The 18,769-nt window shown below is 41.5% G+C and overlaps 1 protein-coding gene across 2 annotated transcripts in view; it reads right to left on the bottom strand.

Moving 5' to 3' along the window:
- Positions 1-916: 916 nt before the first annotated feature.
- The window catches only part of CRYBB2 (crystallin beta B2), a 370,816-nt gene continuing 352,963 nt past the window's right edge, over positions 917-18,769 (bottom strand). For both annotated transcript variants that reach the window (XM_066603898.1, XM_066603899.1), the window contains exons 3-6: positions 16,283-16,401; positions 12,678-12,810; positions 2,893-3,035; positions 917-1,235 (exon numbers count right to left, since the gene is read on the bottom strand). In XM_066603898.1, coding sequence (XP_066459995.1) covers positions 1,067-1,235; positions 2,893-3,035; positions 12,678-12,810; positions 16,283-16,401 — 564 coding nt within the window. In that variant the 3' untranslated portion in view covers positions 917-1,066. The remainder of the gene's footprint in view (positions 1,236-2,892; positions 3,036-12,677; positions 12,811-16,282; positions 16,402-18,769) is intronic.

Here is an 18,769-nt window from a genome sequence, read left to right as displayed (position 1 = left end):
GGATTTTGCATGTGTAATACGTTATACCAGAGAGCGTAATTTGCTGTAACCACACGTTCATGTGAAGGAACCCTAAAAAGCAGCAGCTGCTGTTAGATCCTCCTCCTGATCCACAATTAATCACACAGATGAGTGGCTCTGCCCTTCATCAGTGTGCAGTTTCTGGCTTGGCTAGTGAGAGGCCTGTGGCGTGAGTCGGGAATAGTATGGTGTCTCCTTAAAGAGAGCACCTAGAAGGTGTGAAGAGACTTATAAGGCCATGCACACTCCTCTGTGAAATATATGCAAATAAGGAAGATGGAACAATACCTCTACAGCACCACCTATTGGAAGGCAGCATTTCTGCATCAGACTCTTTATACAAGGCTTATAACAATGACTGGGAATTGAAAACTAACATTGACATGCATGAATGCTGCCTTTCGTTATGTGGCGCTGCTGAAGTATTGTTCCATCTTCCTTATTTTTGATACAAAGTTGTATGGATGACTGTGACAAGTGTTAATCTGCTTAATTGCTTAGGTACTGCAATGGCTGTGATGTACATTCCATGTCCCATATCTCCCAGCCGTTGTGAAGTGGTAATACATAAAGGTCTCCACGTGATAATACATCATTGACATTTAGTGACATTTTACAGCATGCACTAGTTGATAAAGTGATACAAATTTAATAAATGCATTCCAGCTACAGTACATCTACCATAAACTACTCCAGTTGCTGTTTAATTGGTAAAACAGGATCAGTATCCTAAAATAATTAAAACAGGTTTACTTTAAGAGCTTTAGGTAGGGCCAACCACGTCTCACATATTATTCACTACTATGATGGTTTCAATAATAGTCCAGTAGATCAGGTGTTTCCACCAAAACATTCGAGTTACACATGAAGTACACAAACTTGGAGTCAGCAGGAGTTTGGAACTCAAAGCTTTTATTAAATTGCTTCAGCAGGTTTAGTCACACAGTGGCATGCGGGTTAGCTATGCCATGGGAAAAACAGCAGCAGATCACGTAAAAGCCTTTCCGTATCTCTTTCTTGTCAGTGGCCGCAGGAAGTGTTTCTTTTAGCTCGTAGGGTGGAAGGCTCCCCTCTGGTGCCACTGCATGTCACGGATGCGCCTCACAGACTGGATCTGGGGGTGTTGGGCGCCAAAATCTGAGCTGTCCTTATAATCCCCCTTCTCAAACAGGTACTGGTAACCTCTGTAACCTGGGTACTGATAACCAACCCATCTGTAAAAAATGTTTAACATATTAGAAAGTACTACACCAAGAATATGAGAATCAGGCATTTTCATGGTAAGTTAGTTATGCTTTTGTAACATCCCTCCGTTTTTATAAAAAGTCTTTCCTTGCTCATTGCACATGGATCACGTGGTGCTGTTTGGCACTTTCCAGGGCTAATCAGAGGGTGCAATTACACCCAGTTGTAAACCGTACCTCTATTACTCATTCATCATGCCATAGTGACATGTTCTCTTTAAAATCTTGCAATGCTGAAATATGAATGCAATGCAACTTTGCCTGAAGTAGTCGATCATGTGCAAGGCTGGCCTCAGGGGTGTGTAACCTGTGCAGCCCTTTGAACTCTCTAATGTAGTACCACGGCTCCAAGAGCTTCCAAGGTGGTGCCACAGTTCCGAGAGCTTCCAAGGTGGTACCACGGCTCCGAGAGCTCTCCAAGGTGGTACCACGGCTCCGAGAGCTCTCCAAGGCGGTGCCAGGGCTCCGAGAGCTCTCCAAGGCGGTGCCAGGGCTCCGAGAGCTCTCCAAGGCGGTGTCACGGCTCCGAGAGCTCTCCAAGGTGGTACCACGGCTCCGAGAGCTGTCCAAGGCGGTGCCAGGGCTCCGAGAGCTCTCCAAGGCGGTGCCAGGGCTCCGAGAGCTCTCCAAGGCGGTGTCACGGCTCCGAGAGCTCTCCAAGGCGGTGCCACGGCTCCGAGAGCTCTCCAAGGCGGTGCCAGGGCTCCAAGAGCTCACCAAGGCGATGTCACTGCTCCAAAAGCTCTCCACCATCTACCAGGCAAGGTACACAGCCATGATGTAACTGGGACAGTTGGATGGGGTTCTTATTAGAGATGAGCGAACGTACTCGGTTCGGTTGTTTTTGGACTCGAGCACCGCTTTTTCCGAGTAACTGACTACTCGGACAAAAAGATGCGGGGGGCGGCGTGGTGGAGCGGGGGGGTAGCAGTGGGAACAGGGGGTAGCTCTCCCCCCCCCCACTCCCCTCCGCAACCCCCCACGCACCCCCGGTGCCCCCCAAATCTTTTCGTACGAGTAGTTAGTTACTCGGAAAAAGCGGTGCTTGAGTCCAAAAACACCCGAACCGAGTACGTTCGCTCATCTCTAGTTCTTATGCAATTTCTTCAGCATAATGTCAGTTCCAGAAAAATTCCTTATTGTAGGTATCATCATAAACCATTCCAAAATATACAAAAGTGAATCTTTGAATCTATTTGGATTAACAAAATAAATTACCTTCAATATTTTAAAATGTAGAAAAAAAAGTTAAATAAACCTTGTAAAACCAAGTACAAACGGCTAAATTCTATTTAGTTCTGCAAATACTGCAAGTTTTCCACTGACACAATATAAGAACACTTTAACAGCTCATTCTTAGTATTATTTTATCCCAAGCATTATTTCAGATGAACACATTGCATACAAGTCTGTTCTGTTTGATCTCCTGCTGTACCCTATGCTAAAGACTTATCTGTGATGTTCAGATGTTCCCTAGAGGCCAAATGCATGACATATGTTGCACGACTGGATTTAAACAGCTGTGAGGAGACTGTACAGTTCCCTTCTGCTCTAATTTCTGTTCATAAAAAGCCCAATATTATTTTCTACAGTCAGTTTAACACAGGGCTGACCATGGGTAACTTACGTTCCACTTTGTACTCTCACAGAAGATACTTTTTCCTGGTAGCCATGAGCGTGAAAGCTTGGAACATCGTCATCAATTATTTCAATCTTCTTCCCAGTGAAGTTTGGGTTTTCATATAGGACAATCTTGTGTTCCTGGCTATCCTGGAAGTGGGAATTTTATAGAAAATATTTGCATTACACTGCAAGATATATTGAGCAGCATAAAAAAAGTTCACAAGAAATAAAAGACAAGACTAGGGACATGCCTCGCTGAAACAAAGTCATTGCACATTGCCTGAATGCAATCTTTCACCAAACAAAAAAGGCTAAAAATGACACTAAAAACCATTCAAAACCTAATCAAAAATGCTTTTTGTGATTTCGGCCTAAAGGCCCGCTTGAACTATTGTTACAGCATGTACCTTTCTTTGTTGTGTTGATCATTGCCCAATGAAAAATACTAAATAATCAGTGATTAATAGAGATGAGCAAGCGTACTCATTAAGGCAAATTACTTGAGTGAGTATCGCCATTTTCGAGTACATGCCTGCTCGTCCGAAAAGATTCGGGGCCAGCGGGGGTGAGTGGTGAGTTTCGGGAGTGAGCAGGGGGCGCGGAGGAAAGAGAGAGCGAGATATCCCCCCCACCCCCCACGCTCTCCCCCTTTTCGGGCATGCAGGCATGTACTCGAAAATGGCGATACTCACTCGAGTAATTTGCTTAATGGGTTCACTCGCTTATCTTTAGTGATTAACATAAAATATGTTTATTATTGATGATTAATATTGAGCAATTATTATACATGCAAATCATTGCTATCATTTCTGAAGCTATAAGATGTAAATGTTAGACTTCAATGTTCCCTCTTAAAGTACATTACAGACACCTATAAAATTTGCATCCTATATGATGGAGTTTCCCAACCTTTTATACTTTGTGAGTAGAGATGAGCGAGCCTACTCGGTAAGGCAGTCACTCGAGCGAGCATCGCTCTTCTCGAGTAACTGCCTAGTGATCCGAGCAGGCTCAGGTGGGCTGCGGGGGTGAGCTTGGGAAAGAGAGAGATCTCTCTCATTCTTCCTTCCACTCCTCCCCCTCCCCCCCCTCCCCCTGCATCCCACCCGAACCTGCTCGGATCACTATGCAGTTACTCGAGAAGAGCGAAGCTCGCTCGAGTAACTGCCTTACCGAGTAGGCTCGCTCATCTCTATTTGTGAGTCATACTCATGTCAAATAGATTAATAAATTAAATGCAGAAAAACACAAAATCATGAAATTTCAATTTGCAAATATTTCATATATCTGTAATATTGTTCGTGAATGTCCCATTGTAACAAAGGCATGCATATGCTCGTTAATCAATGTCTTATCAGGAGCCACACAGCAGGAGGTCGCAGTCACATGTAGCTCTTTAGCCACTGGTGGGGGACCATTGCTATATGAGACATTTGTATGTACGATCAATGTAATTAATGGAAATGATCATTTGTCAGTGGTTTAGTAGCGTATACATTGTGACATATATACGCAGCTTCAGATGTAGCAAATATACAGTAATATGAATAGCTGTGCACAGTACAGCCTATACTACACTATTGTAACAGGTAGGGGAAGACTGAGTGGTGGAGCAATGAGGCAGTTCTAATTTCTGCCTCATACAAATCGCAGTGTAAATCTTGTACCCCTGCATGATCGATGGAGAGGATTCATTTCTGCTCAACATAGTCAAGTCTGCTCAAGTTAGTCTAAGTCCTCTACTGGTAATAATTCTATCTGAAAGGAGTTGTGCAGTATTAAAGGGGTTTTCCAGGGAGAATACTATTGATGACCTATCCTAAGGATAGGAAATCAATAGTTGATTAACTGGGGTCTGTCGCTTAGGACCCCGACCGATCAGCTGATTGTGCGCCAGCTGACAATGCCACAATTACAGACATCGGAGTGAAAGCAGTAGAAGTCTCTGCTCTGATCTGTGTGTAGTGGGCGGCACTTGTAACTGCAGATTTCATTGGAATCAAGGCGGGCCGTGCCTGCAGTTACAAGCGCCGGCCACTTCATGGAAGTCGGAGCAGAGACTTCCGCTCTGACCCCTGTGTATTTGAGGCACTGTCAGCGGGCGCACAATCGATTGTCCCGAGCAACGAACCCCAGCCGATCAACTATTGATGACCTATCCGGAGGATATCTTAGGCTGCATTCACACGAACATATATCGGGTTGGTTTTCACGCCGAGCCGATATACATTGTCTCTCTCTGCAGAGGGGAGAGGCTGGAAGAGCCAGAAGCAGGAACTGAACTCCCGCCCCCTCTCTGCCTCCTCTCCGCCCCTCTGCACTATTTGCAATGAGAGGAGGCGGGATGGGGGTGGGGCTAAGGTCCTGAATTAGCCCCACCCCCGTCCCACCTCTCCTCCTTGCAAATAGTGCAGAGGGGTGGAGAGGAGGCAGAGAGCGGGCGGGAGCTCAGTTCCTGCTCCTGGCTCTTCCGTCCTCCCCCCCTTCCTGCACACAAGGACAACGTATATCGGCTTGGTGTGAAAACCGAGCCGATATACGTTCGTGTGAATGCACCCTTATGCCTATGCTGTTACACTATGACATACTCTCAACTGTGCATGAAAGACTTAAGAAAGTTTTCCTTCACTGGAAGCACACATTATGAAAATAGTATTACGCAAACTATAATAGAAATCTGCAAACGTTTTCTTATTAATTAAGCTTTTAATTTCATAAGATTTGAAAAGCCTTTTAATGTCTAAGTTCAGTATTGGTCCTCCTAATATAATGACATTAGTTACTCGAAAAGTTAGCTGTGTCTGCTAAGTCCAGGGAGCTATGCAATGCTGGGGGTTATCAACAATCATTGTGCGCTATGTAGGATGTCCTTGGCTGTTTGAGACCCGACCTGCAGGAGCTTTAAACCTGTGCTGTATATTTACGATGATGCGGATTTAAAGCCCAGGACCAAGAGTTGTATATTTATGGTGCTTGGTCCTTTTATAGGGTTAAATTAAGTCATAAAGCGATCACATGTATATGATCTATATGCAAAACTCCTGCACACATTGAGCCTCATGTATCAAAAGGAAAATGTATCCCTCAGTAGCACCCAGTCTCATGTCTTTTGTAAAATGCAGTTTAGAAGATGACAGTGGAAACCAAGTTACTATGGGCAATAATGAAAAGTTCTGATACATGAGGTCTACTGTGTGCAAAGGCAGACTGTATTTTCATATTCTATATCTCAGCTAATGGTCTTTTGGGAGATAGTTATGGCTAGCTGCTGTTCTGAAGACTTATTCATGGGATCCTAGAATACACCTTTCTTTGTTAGGGTGTATTCTTGGGCGTGACTTGCATCTCACAGCACACGGATGATCGCATGAAAATAGAAAAAGCTCTCAGGTTAATACATCCTTTACAAATATAGGGGCGTATTTTCCTGCAAGCTTTGTTCTTCTCACAACGCACAATTTGCATGAATTTCTCGCCAATGTGAATGTGCTCCCAACTTGATTTTTCCAAAGCAATCTTAGTTATAATCACAAAAATTTACCCAGATTTAGTGACACATCTAGTGCAGAATTTCTCCAAACTGTAGTGCTTACGGTATTCTGTCCCCACATTCAACCCATTTTTTGGAACTTTGAGCTTTTTCATACTTCTGTGCCAATGAAGAAGTGAAAGTACACGCATTGACGTAACATCAGCATAAAACTTAAAGGGGTTGTCCCCCCTGTTCGGCGCGAGACAAACCCGATGCAGGGGTAAAAAAAAAAAAACGTCCGGTACTTACCCGAATCCCGGCGCTGCTGCGACTTCGTACTTACCTTGCTAAGATGGCCGCCGGGATCTTCACCCTCGGTGGACCGCAGGTCTTCTGTGCGGTCCATTGCCGATTCCAGCCTCCTGATTGGCTGGAATCGGCACACGTGACGGGGCGGAGCTACGAGGAGCCGCTCTCCGGCACGAGCGGCCCCATTCAGAAGAAAGAAGACCGGACTGCGCAAGCACGTCTAATCGGGCGATTAGACGCTGAAATTAGACGGCACCATGGAGACGAGGACGCTAGCAACGGAACAGGTAAGTGAATAACTTCTGTATGGATCATAATTAATGCACAATGTACATTACAAAGTGCATTAATATGGCCATACAGAAGTGTATAACCCCACTTGCTTTCGCGGGACAACCCCTTTAACTTGCAATCTTGGAACAAGATAGGGGATAACTTGCTAATCACTGCTGAGACCCCTGCCAACTCAAAATCAGAGATCCTGTGTCCCCTATCCTCCTTACTGTGGGGTGAAAACACCCCCGCAGTGAGGAGGAGACTGAATAGAGAGCTGATCCCACATGCACACTACTCCTCCATTCACTTTCAATGGGGCTGCAGGGATGCCCAAATGGCTATTTCCATCAGCTCAGCTGACATGAATCGAGCACTGACCGGTGCATGCTCAGACATTGCTCCCATCATGCTCACATCAGTATGAGGGTAGAAGCAACCCCCCACAGTGACAGGCTGAGCACGACATGGAACTCCCATTCTGGAGACAGGCAGAGATTTCAGTAGTGAATGGGGGATAGCTTGCATTCTTGGTACAACCCCTTTAACCATAATTTTTGACCAGAACATAGCCTTTAACACTATCTGATAAAAAGTATAGGATAGGAGAGATATGGGCTGATGAAAACTAAGCTGTCAGTTTAGCTTCATTGACAGATCTCCTGTTGAGACTTAGACTGCAGTTTCTATATACAGTGATATGCAGAAGCTGCAGAAAGCAAACAGTGCAACATTTTTAATGAAACCCTATTGCAAAAAAATGATTGTCAGTCAAAAATACCTGGATTTAGGTGAAATAAATTGCCTCCCCCAGAGGTGTCCATGACCTTTAAAACAGACAAATAGTAAGCAATAGTACCTGCAGAATAAATCTCTAAATATCCAAAGAATAATCGTGGCCCCTTGTGCTCCCCACCAATTTGTAAAAGAATTAAAATATAACTTGTATTCACTCATTCTAAAACTGAGAAAAGGTTAGAGGACAATAATGATAGTATTTTATTACAGCACATTTACTAGCTATCAATATTATGTCCATTAACTTTAACTGCACTGTATAAATCTGACATGTACTGAGCTGATGCGTGATTGTACTTTATTGCAGCACACGGCTACATCTTCAGTGGCAGATGTGACTCAATCATAATATGTGAATGTACTTGACTGACGCACATTGGTATACTTTATGTCTAACACATATAACCCTGCTGCTGTCAGTGATACTCAGTCATTAGTGGGTGATCCCTAATATCCGTATTGATACTTGACAGCTGCAATGTGTCCGTATCATTTCCCAATTGGAGACTCAATTTTATCGAGAACTTTATACAATCAGTCTTTCCATCATGTTTCACCAACTAGTGGCATCATCAGGGGATTAGGGGCAAATAGCAGGGCACCCCTGGCATCCACAGGTTTTAAAAATACCTCTGTAACATCCCCATCCCCTTTTGACACATTGTCTGAACATGAATATGCGGGAAGACTGACGACAGAAGACCAGCATGATCCATCTAATCTTCTGTTTCTAGCACTAAGAACAGTAGCGTTTAAGTGTGTTGGAGTTATTCATATGGGCGATTGCAATATGGATGGAACTGACATGAGAGAAGTACCCATTTGTTTGAATGGGTTCATGCGCACAAGCAATTTTTCTCTCGGACTAATAGTGCGAGTTTGAAACATTGCTGCATGTCCTATTTTGTGCGAATCCACAGGACATGTAATGTGATCAGACCGCACATAATTGGAGTATCCTGTTCTGTGCAATGCCAGTTGCGTCCAAGAATCTCAGGCACAACTTGCATTGCCTGTCTAAATACACCCTTAGGGTAAAAACACATGGGGCACCGTCGCTGCTATGGAGCGTATTAGCGCATGTACTGGGTTTGTTTGTCTTGACTAGTCAAGTTTGAAAAAAGGGGGAAGATAGGTCTGCCCTATCTTTTCTGGCGCGTAGTTACAACGCGCGTGAATCCCGATATTGAAAATGAAAGCATTGAAATCGATGGTTTTGTTTTGTCCCATTATGCGGCCGTGATTTGGCTACAATATGCCCATCTGTTTAAGCTCTTAGATATAAGGTGTAGCAGTGAGCTGCAATCAATTACAATCACAGATCAGTGACTATGTAGGACTGACAACACCAGCTCAGTACTTGTCACATTTCTACAGGGCTGTCAGACTGAATGAGAGATAATACTGATAGTGTAGTTAATGTGCTGTAATAAAATACTATCATTATTGTCTTCCTCAGTTTTAGCATCAGTATAGAAAGGTTACATTTTAATATTTTTACAAATTGATGGGGAGCATAAAGTATTTTGCTGCCCTTCAGGCATTTAGTGACTTATTCTGTCATTCCTTCACACCTATGGAAAGGATGAATCTACATCTTAACAATGCCCATAGAATACTTGCCGCTACAAAACTACCATTAAAATATATAAGTGCGAATATTACCCATACTCTTGTTTCAGCCACCAATGCACTAGTAACCCTGCCCAATAGAACATGATACTTCTCATGTGACGTAGAGTGTTAAGGCAACAGAAATGTAGTCCTAACCTCACGCTCACGACCTGAAGGTGGCCGGTTTAATCCCCACTTGGTTCAGGTAGCCGGCTCAAGGTTGACTCATCTTTCTGAGGTCGGTAAAATGAGTACCCAGCTTGCTGGGGGGGGTAATAAATAAATTACCTAAAAGCGCTATACAAATAATAAGTCTCTTTCTCTCCTCCATTATCCCAAACTTCTACCCTAACAGAAATTCAAAGCGGTTGGCCCACAAATATCATTTTATAAATGTATAAACTCTAGGGGTCCAACCTCAGGAACCACCATCAATCGCGAGAATGGGCTTCCTAAGTCTCTCGTTTGAATATGCATACTTGACACATACGTACTACCACTCCATTCACCATCTAAGGCATTGATAGATACAGCTGAGCACAATAATCGCTATCGCTCACAGTTCTATGGAGGGGAGTGTTAGTATACATGTGTGACCACTGCTATGTTCAAACGGGCCCTTGGGACCCCCATTCTTCTGATCAGTGGTGGTCCCAGAGGTCTAGCCCTGAGCAATCATACAATTATCACTTACCCTATGCCAATTAAGAACTAGCACCAATATTTATAGTAGTAGATCTGCACAGGAGATGCCAAATTGAGCTGCAGCAGTCATGTGCAGTACTTAGGAAGCTGCATCCAGTCATTGGTTGGAGGGGTCACATATCAGTACGGTATGTCTCAGCTCCAGTTGATGTAATCATTACCTAGCAGGGTACCATAGATAGAAGGAGCTGAGCAGCAGGGGATTATAACATGGCTATGGCTAAGTCTACATCATAGTATTACATCCTGCTTAAACATTCATTTGATGTATTTTCAAACAGATCTGTTCACGGATCCACTAGCTTTCAGTGGGCTTCCGTCATGGTTAAAAGTTTACGATTTTCTCAGTTTGACAAGTTACTGTTATGATCCATTTTTTTCAACAGGACAGACAGACATACACTGTCTTGTTTATCTATCCTGTTGAACAACAGGATCCTGACGGACCCTTTTTTGTTTTTTTACAATGCCAGTCTATGACAACAGGATGCTACAGAATAGCCCTCCTCTTGCACCATCCTGTCTGCCAGCAGGACAATTAAAGAGGATGTAAGAGCGTGATTTGAACCTAGCCTATGAGGTTTATTTTGCTAAATAATGCAATATACAGGTAATAGTACTTTTGTTAAAAAGACCAGAAAACTCCTTCAATTTCACTTGGCATCTCTGAACTCGAAAGCATCATGTCCACGTCAGGACTTATGCTTTGTGTAGCCTGAAAGTACAGGGCTACTATAAAAGGAATAGATACTTTCAACAAAACCGTTAGACACGCAATATAAGTAAAAGAATAGAGTTGGGATGAAAGTTTTTGCAACTGTATGTTTTGTGACGTGGAGCAAGAAATTTAAGAACACAGATTTGTTTATGCAAATGGAAACGTTTCTGGGAGACCACGTCCAGTAGGGGAACAAGTGGATCATGTTTGTGAAAAGGCTCACACATAGGGCATTTAGAACTTGGTCATATAAACATAGACATATACTAAAAGTCATGTAAGTGTTTTGTCTATACCAATAATAACTTGTTTCTGTAACATGTTGAAAGTATCTATTTCCTCTATAATAGCCCTGTATTTCTGGGGCGTTATAATGAATATCCGTAAAATACCTTCGTCTTCTCCTACTAAAACAAAGCCGAAGCACAGGTTCCCAGCCAAACAAGCGTTTGCAACTCCTCAGATGCTTACAAAGCATCCACTGAAAGAGACAAATTTACTGGCAACCTAACATAGACATCAGTCAGCACATCCTCTCCCACAAGGTACACGTGGTTCCATTGACACGCTGGTCATTTCAGCTTGGATCATAACAAGCAGCAATTGAAACGACTAGATAATTATACTGATGCTCTATTGTTTGGTTTCCAACTTAGTCAATGAATAAACAAAGCGATATTCAGGAGCAGTAATAGTAGCATTGTCTGTGCTCTGAAATACGCCATTACAAGAAATAATAAACTACCACATAAACCTGAAATTATTAGATCTAGGAGTCTGTTGGTACAGTAACAATACACAAATACAATAACAAATGGGTTGATGAAACAGGAAGTAAATGGGGCCATATAGAAAGGTATTCATACAATGTAACACTGGACTCTAGTGGATATGTTTGAGGAAAGAAGCTTCCTAAAATCTAGAACATAACCGTTTCTACACATATGCCTTGTTCTAAACCTACTACATCTGCAAAATGATTACTTTCCATATCTTGGTGGTCCTTTAAATCAATATTCAATTTATTTTATACTTTTATCAGCAAAAAAAGATTTATTACTGGGCCATAGCTACTTTGTGCATTGCTGTTAGGTAAAGCGGTGTGCAGTGACCCTTAGGCCACTCTCACACACGGCGTCGGTATAACACCGCGATTTTGATCGCAAATTTTATTCCGATGGGTGAAGTGTGTTAAAAAGCATGAAAACAAGCCGAAATAGAGCTGGCTGCGCTAGATAATCGTGGCGTTAGAAAACAACCGTGTTCGAGTGCAGGTCTGCGAGGTCCATTGAAATCAATGAGAGCGTTGTACCGCGATTAGCACGGCATTCAAATACCACGGTAATCGCAGTAAAAAGCGCTTGTGTGAGAGTGGCCTTACAATTATGCATCGACTGCATTAGGGGTCCACAGTGGTATTCTCCCCTAGAAGCAATGCAATGCTTCTCTTCTAATACAGTATGCTATGGGATATATCACAATTGTCCATGAAAGAGACCCCCCAATGAAATAAGAGGCACATAGATATGAAGTATGGCCCACAGATTTTATGTGTCCACCATATTGCGACTCCATAAAACACAAAACAATAATACTATTATGTGCACTAGGCCTTTGTTGTTACCTGTATTTAGTTAAAGCAGAAATAATAATTGGTAAGTCAGCTTACTTAGTGCATTATAATGAACGTAATGTGCGCTGCAAGCCTGAGCATAATAAATACATCCTATTGACTTGCATAGAGCATTATTATTCAAGAACTCCAAAAGACAACCACACAATTGTTATTATTGAAATAAATGAAGAAAAATGGTGAAAAAAGACCAGATAGATTAATCCTTGGCGCAAACAGAAAAAAAATAGTACAGTTAACAGCATTTAAGCCGTCTCGCTTTCTTACCACTTTGATTGGTCTCAGGGAAGAGATGCTGTCACTTCTTCGGCTATTTGTCCAGGAATCCCAGCGGGGGTATTCACCCTTCTCAAAGACAAATTGTTCTCCCTTGCAGTTCTGTTGTTCATATCCTACCCAGCTATAAAATAAAAGGTAATTAAATTGTTTTTTGTTTTGTTTTTTTAAGAATCTTCACGTTCCAAGTTTTATCCTGAAAAAAAGCAGAAATGCTTAAAATGTTCCCCAACTTCAAGTAAAGCATAATTGGATGTAATGTCCGATTCAGATGCAACAACAGTGAAAAAAAATTCCCAACCTATATATCAATATACAAATGCTGTAGATTCCTGGATTTGTATGTGGATATTCATTTTCCAAAAATAGTGTCCATCAACATGTAACTGTTCTCTTGACCAACCCTTTGTATGGGATCGATGTTTTGTAATATTCATGGCAGTACATGAAAGGATACAACTCCACCTCCTGGTCCATTACACAGAAGTGATATGAGTACATTTTGCTTAGAATGCTTTAGAATATGTTTGCGTTTCCTCAATGTCAGATATCCACATACAATTTGGGTACTTCCCATTATTAATATATCCAAACGTAGGAAACCATATGATCTTCTGGTATACAATATTATCCCTCTTACTTTCTTTATTACAGAACCAAGAAACTGCATTGAAGATCTGAAGAAGATTGAAGACCTGGATCTTAGGTGTCTTCACTTGCCCCATGGGCATACCAAACAGAAGGTCAGAGTACCACCAAGAAAGGAAAATTGTTTCATAACGGTATTTGCTAAAAATGATTAATTAGACCACATTTGTTATCTCTTTTTTTTACTTGCAATATGCAGTATGTTATAGGACAAAAAGGCAGCTTTAACCCTTTGCAACCCAATTTTGGATTCAGGGTTTCCTAGGGGGCTTTCTCTTTCTGCCATTATACAATGGCGCCATCTGCTGGCTAGAGACAGTACTGTGGTATGGGACATGCTGGAGAGGCCCCGGACAACAAAGCAGCCAGTAATATACAGTAAGAATATCCTGCCGGACGCTTCGAACATCTGAGCTGTATACAATGTATACAGCCTTCAATCAGAATGTTTGAAGGCGTCAGACATTGAATTAGAAAGGGTTAAGATCATCAAGAGGAACACTGCAGGTAAAACTGCTATACTGTATTATGCTTAATCCATGGCTAGAGGTTGGTGCATGACTTCTGTTCATGCTCTGCTTTAATTATGTTTAATAGATGGATTGATTTATCGATTTGATGTGGTTTCCTTGCCTTTTCCTTTTAAGAATTTTACTATATTTGTAGCAGATTACAGACGGCATATATAAGACTCCCAACATCCTTGTGGTGCTCTCTCCCGTGGTTCTCTTCCCAAGGGCAACGATAAGCCAACCAGGATGCTATACAGTACACCGATTAGGGGCAAGAACTAGCTGTAAGTCCATGGACATTCTGGCTTGGCTTGCATCCCAAGTTATGTCCCAAGCTAGTTAAAAGGTCAGCTATTGACTCAGAGGAGCTATCATTCTAATAGGTGGTGCTATGGAAGATTATTCCATCACTCATACTTTAGATTCTGTTAAACGTTGAAGATGATTGCCATTACTCTGTGGTATATATATTCCACAGTCCATAGCATCAAGTACTAAACCAATGAATGATGTCATAAATGCTTGCTGCTTATTTACTGCTTATAAGTAATCTACAGTAAGCTGATAACCTAAAAGGATTTCTTTCTGGATGATAATAACATACACACAAGTGACCTAATTCACTGTAATGCACACATATGGCTGCCATGCACCTGGAAGGCCTGAGGGTCTAAATCATTTCATTAGTCTAAAAACTTGATTTATTATGTATCATTTTTATGGATATACAACCATTGCTGTCTGTTTAACTGTTCATTTACATATATTATGTTCCATATGGTTAATTAATTTTTCACTCCTCTTTTTTTCATTATCTTCTCAACCCTTATTCTTAAAAATGCATGTCCTGAGATAGTCTTACCGTGAAAACATTTTAATTCATTAGTTTCATGGGCTTGTGAGTCATGCCAATTTTTGTGGGGAAGTCTCATTTGGGCAATAAGTTGAGGTTTTAGAAAAAATTGTATTAACCCCATGGGCAGCCTCATTTAATGACTTGAGGTTTTAGAAAAAGGGCATTTACCCCATGGACTTTTGGATATGTAGCAGTCTAATATTGTCAATGTACATTACTGGTGTTTAATTTGGGTATCTTTCTAGACCATATGTGGAAAGAGAGGTCAGTAAAATTGCAGAGCTCTGACATATTAACTTATAGTGCTTTACAGTTACCTGTAATGCTCTTGTGCTATTTGTCGAATAAGACGATGGCTTTCTAGTTTGATGTAGTCATATGTAAAGTGCTACTCGGCCTCTCCCTAGCTCCTCAGAGTTAATTGACAGATACTGGTGTTGAAGCCTATGTATAGCAGCTACCCATCACCCAACGGTCAGGTGGTAGGAATAGGCTATGGATCACTTCCACACATCATAACACCCAAGTCCAATATATTCTTGCAAAAGGTTATTACACAAACTACACATTTTTGTGCTTTTTGTTTCCGTTTTTTTGAGAAATCTGGTCGAGTATGACTGCAATAATAGCTCAGGTAGGAACTCAGCTTTCCCAAACTCATACATGAGACTGAACCGCAATACCACACATAGCCAATGGACAAAGATACTGCTGTTTTTCGAGAAAGCAGCAATGGTTTTCTAATTGTATGCTTTAAGGGAACCTGTCAGATTGAACATGCTGTCCAAACTGCAGGCATGATGTTATAGAGCAGGAGTAGATGAGCAGAATGATATATAGTTTTATGGGGAAAGACTGTGCATACAGAAATAGCTGTCAATCACTGATAGGACCGCCCACTGGACTCCACTTCATACTCTCGCCTCCACCCATCATTGACATTAATGCTGGTTGGCTGTATTAACCTATATATAGCAGCTGCTGTCACTCAGCAGAGAGAAGGAGAGGGATGTACTATATATAATGTATAGAATGTAATATTTATTTTAGCCCAATATATTCTTTCCATTGCGTTATTACTAGAGATGAGCGAGTATACTCACTAAGGCACATTACTCGAGTGAGTAGTGCCTTAGCCGAGTATCTCACCGCTCGTCTTTAAAGATTCGGGGACCGGCGCGGGTGACAGGTGAGTTGCGGCGGGGAGCGGGGGGAAGAGAGGGAGAGAGAGATCCCACCGCCGGCCCCCGAATCTTTAGAGATGAGCGGGGAGATACTCGGCTAAGGTACTACTCGCTCGAATAATGTGCCTTAGCGAGTATACTCGCTCATCTCTAGTTATTAGACAAACAGTACAATATATCAGGATCTGTTTGTCACATTTAACCCATAGACTTGTACTTGTACGCTGCCCTTAACAAGAACATATAATTATATTGGCAGGCCTGCATTGAATTCCAAGAAGTTCTAATTTTTCTGCTAAGATTTGAGGAGGAAGACTGTAAAGGATAATGTGTGTTGTTAAAGTTTCATATTTACAATACAACTTGGAGCTGTCTGAATTCTATTCAGATACATACGGTCCAGATTGCACAAGGATTGAACCCACTTTCTCCATGCCAGCCTCTTTTAGATTGGTACAGGGTGCACTGAGTTCATGGCAGCGGCCTTGGAAGTTTTCTTGCTCAAAGATAATAATCTGTAAATTAGAAGTCATAGTGTAAGACAATGAGAATGCAGCTACACCTAAAGTTTTATGACCGAAGAGCCCTAAAAGCATTTACTAATATCCTTCTAAAAATAAAACTATGCAAAAAAAATTCTGAGAAGTAAATCTGAATTGTCCATCAACTTCAAGACTCAATTATTTTTTGGACCATATTGCACAGTAGTCTGGGATCAAGCAGTATGTGATCAGGGATAACCACTTAGGCTGCATTCACACTTCCATTAGGGCTGTCAGCTATAATCCCATCTCTCTGTTCTGTTTTTCTCCATTGATTTCAATGGGTTTAAAAATAACAGAAAGCAAATAGAAAGCCTTCTGGTTTCCGTTTTTTAACTGAGCAAATAGCCCTGCAGACTGCATTACAAAGCTACAGCAATAGCAGCACATTTTTTTTTTAGACTTCTTGTTTTTTTTTTTCTTTTTTGTAAAACCCCAATTCCAAAAAAGTTGGGACACTGTGTAAAATGAAAACAAATCTTAATACAAAAAGAATAAAATGGTTAGGAAATCTCACATAACCATAGTTATTCATAAAAGAATGTAGAACACATATCAGAAGTTGAAAGTGAGACATTTTTCCATTGAGTTAAAAAAAAAAACATTTAGAAATTGTTGGCATCTTAAAAACATTGGGACAGGGTTATCAAGAGGATGGAAAAGCAAGTGGTCTAAATGGAAAATAGCTGGAGGTTTAATGTTCTACTAAGTCACATGACTGTGTATAAAAAGAGCATGTTAGAGAGGCAGAGTATCTCAGAAGCAAAGATGGACAGAAGTTACCAATCTGTGAAAAACTGCATTTAAAAATTGTGGAACATTTTCAGAAAAATTTCCATAACATAAAATTGCAAAGACTTTGAATGTCCCACCATCTACAGTACATAATATCATCAAAAGATTCAGAGAATCTGGAGAAATTCATGTCTACAAGGCCGACCCTCAATAATGGATGCTTGTGATATATGGCCCTCAGGAGGCACTTCATTTAAAACAGGCATGATTAAGTATTGCAAATCACTGCATGGGCTCTGGAATACTTCTAGAAATCTTTGTCTGTGAACACAGTTCGCCATGCAATCCACAAATGCAAGTTAAAGCTGTATCATGCAAAGAAGAAGCCATATATTAAAACAATCCAGAAGCGCCAGCATCTTCTCTGGGCCAAAGCTCATTTAAAAAGGACTGAGGCAAAGTGAAAAACTTTTCTGTGCATGAATAAAAATTTTGACATTCTTTTTGGGAACCATGGATGCAGTGTCCGGCGGACTCAAGAGGAAAGGGACCATTGAGTTTGCTATCAGTGCACAGTTCAAAGGTCTGCATCTCTGAGGGTATGGGGCTGCATTCGTGTCTATGGCATGGGCAGCTTTCACATCTTGAAAGGTACTATTAATGCTGAGCAGTATATAGAGGTTTTAGAGTATCATATACTCCCATCCAGACAACATATCTCGGTGAAAATCCTTGTATATTTCAGCAAGATAACACAACAGCATGGCTTTGCAGAAGAAGAGTTCATGCACTGAACTGGCTTGCCTGCAGTATAGACCTTTTATTAACCCTTTCCAATCCAATTTGTATCTTGGTTTTCCTAGGGGACTTACTCTTTTTCTGCTGCTATACAACGGAGGTATATGCTGGCTAAAACCAGTACTGCATGAGGTGACACGTTGGATAGGCTCTGACTGCAGAGAGGCTGGCAATATACAGTAAGAGAACCCTGACGAATGTCTTCCAACATCGGAGCTGTACAGCCTTATATCATAATGTCTTCAGACGTCAGACAGTGGATTGGGAAGGGTTAATACAAAACGGTGCACTAGAAAATCAAAAATCTGGCAAAGAATACTCAAGAGTGTTGAGCAGCTAGAAAGCTACATCACACAAGAGTAAAATAACATTCCTTTCCCAAAATTCCAGCAATTGGCCTCCTCGCTTCCCAGAGGTTTACAGGCTGTTCTAAAAAGAGGTGATGCTACACAGCCCTGTCCCAACTTTTTTGAGATGTGTTGCTGCCATCAATTTCTAAAATAGTTAATTTAAAAAAAATGAATGGGCAAATGGGTCTCACTTTCACCTTCTGATATGTGTCCTGTGTTTTATTTTGAATAAAATATGGTAAGATGAGATTTCTAAATCCCTCTCTCTCTCTTTACATTTTACACAATGCCCCAATTTTGGGGGAATTGGAGTTGTACTTTGAGCTACTCACTAATTAAACGTAGTGCACAAAATGCTACATTCCCGGCTTTTAGATTCTGGTGTATGTCTCTCAAACTATTTGAATGTATGGTTGGATAAAACTTCCTCAAGAAAAAAAACTACAAAGACAAACCCA

The sequence above is a fragment of the Eleutherodactylus coqui genome, chromosome 5, assembly GCF_035609145.1.
Source record: "Eleutherodactylus coqui strain aEleCoq1 chromosome 5, aEleCoq1.hap1, whole genome shotgun sequence".
Classification (NCBI taxonomy): Eukaryota; Metazoa; Chordata; class Amphibia; order Anura; family Eleutherodactylidae; genus Eleutherodactylus; species Eleutherodactylus coqui.
The sequence above is the reverse complement of the archived record's forward strand: the minus strand, read 5'-3'. Positions and strand labels throughout refer to the sequence as shown.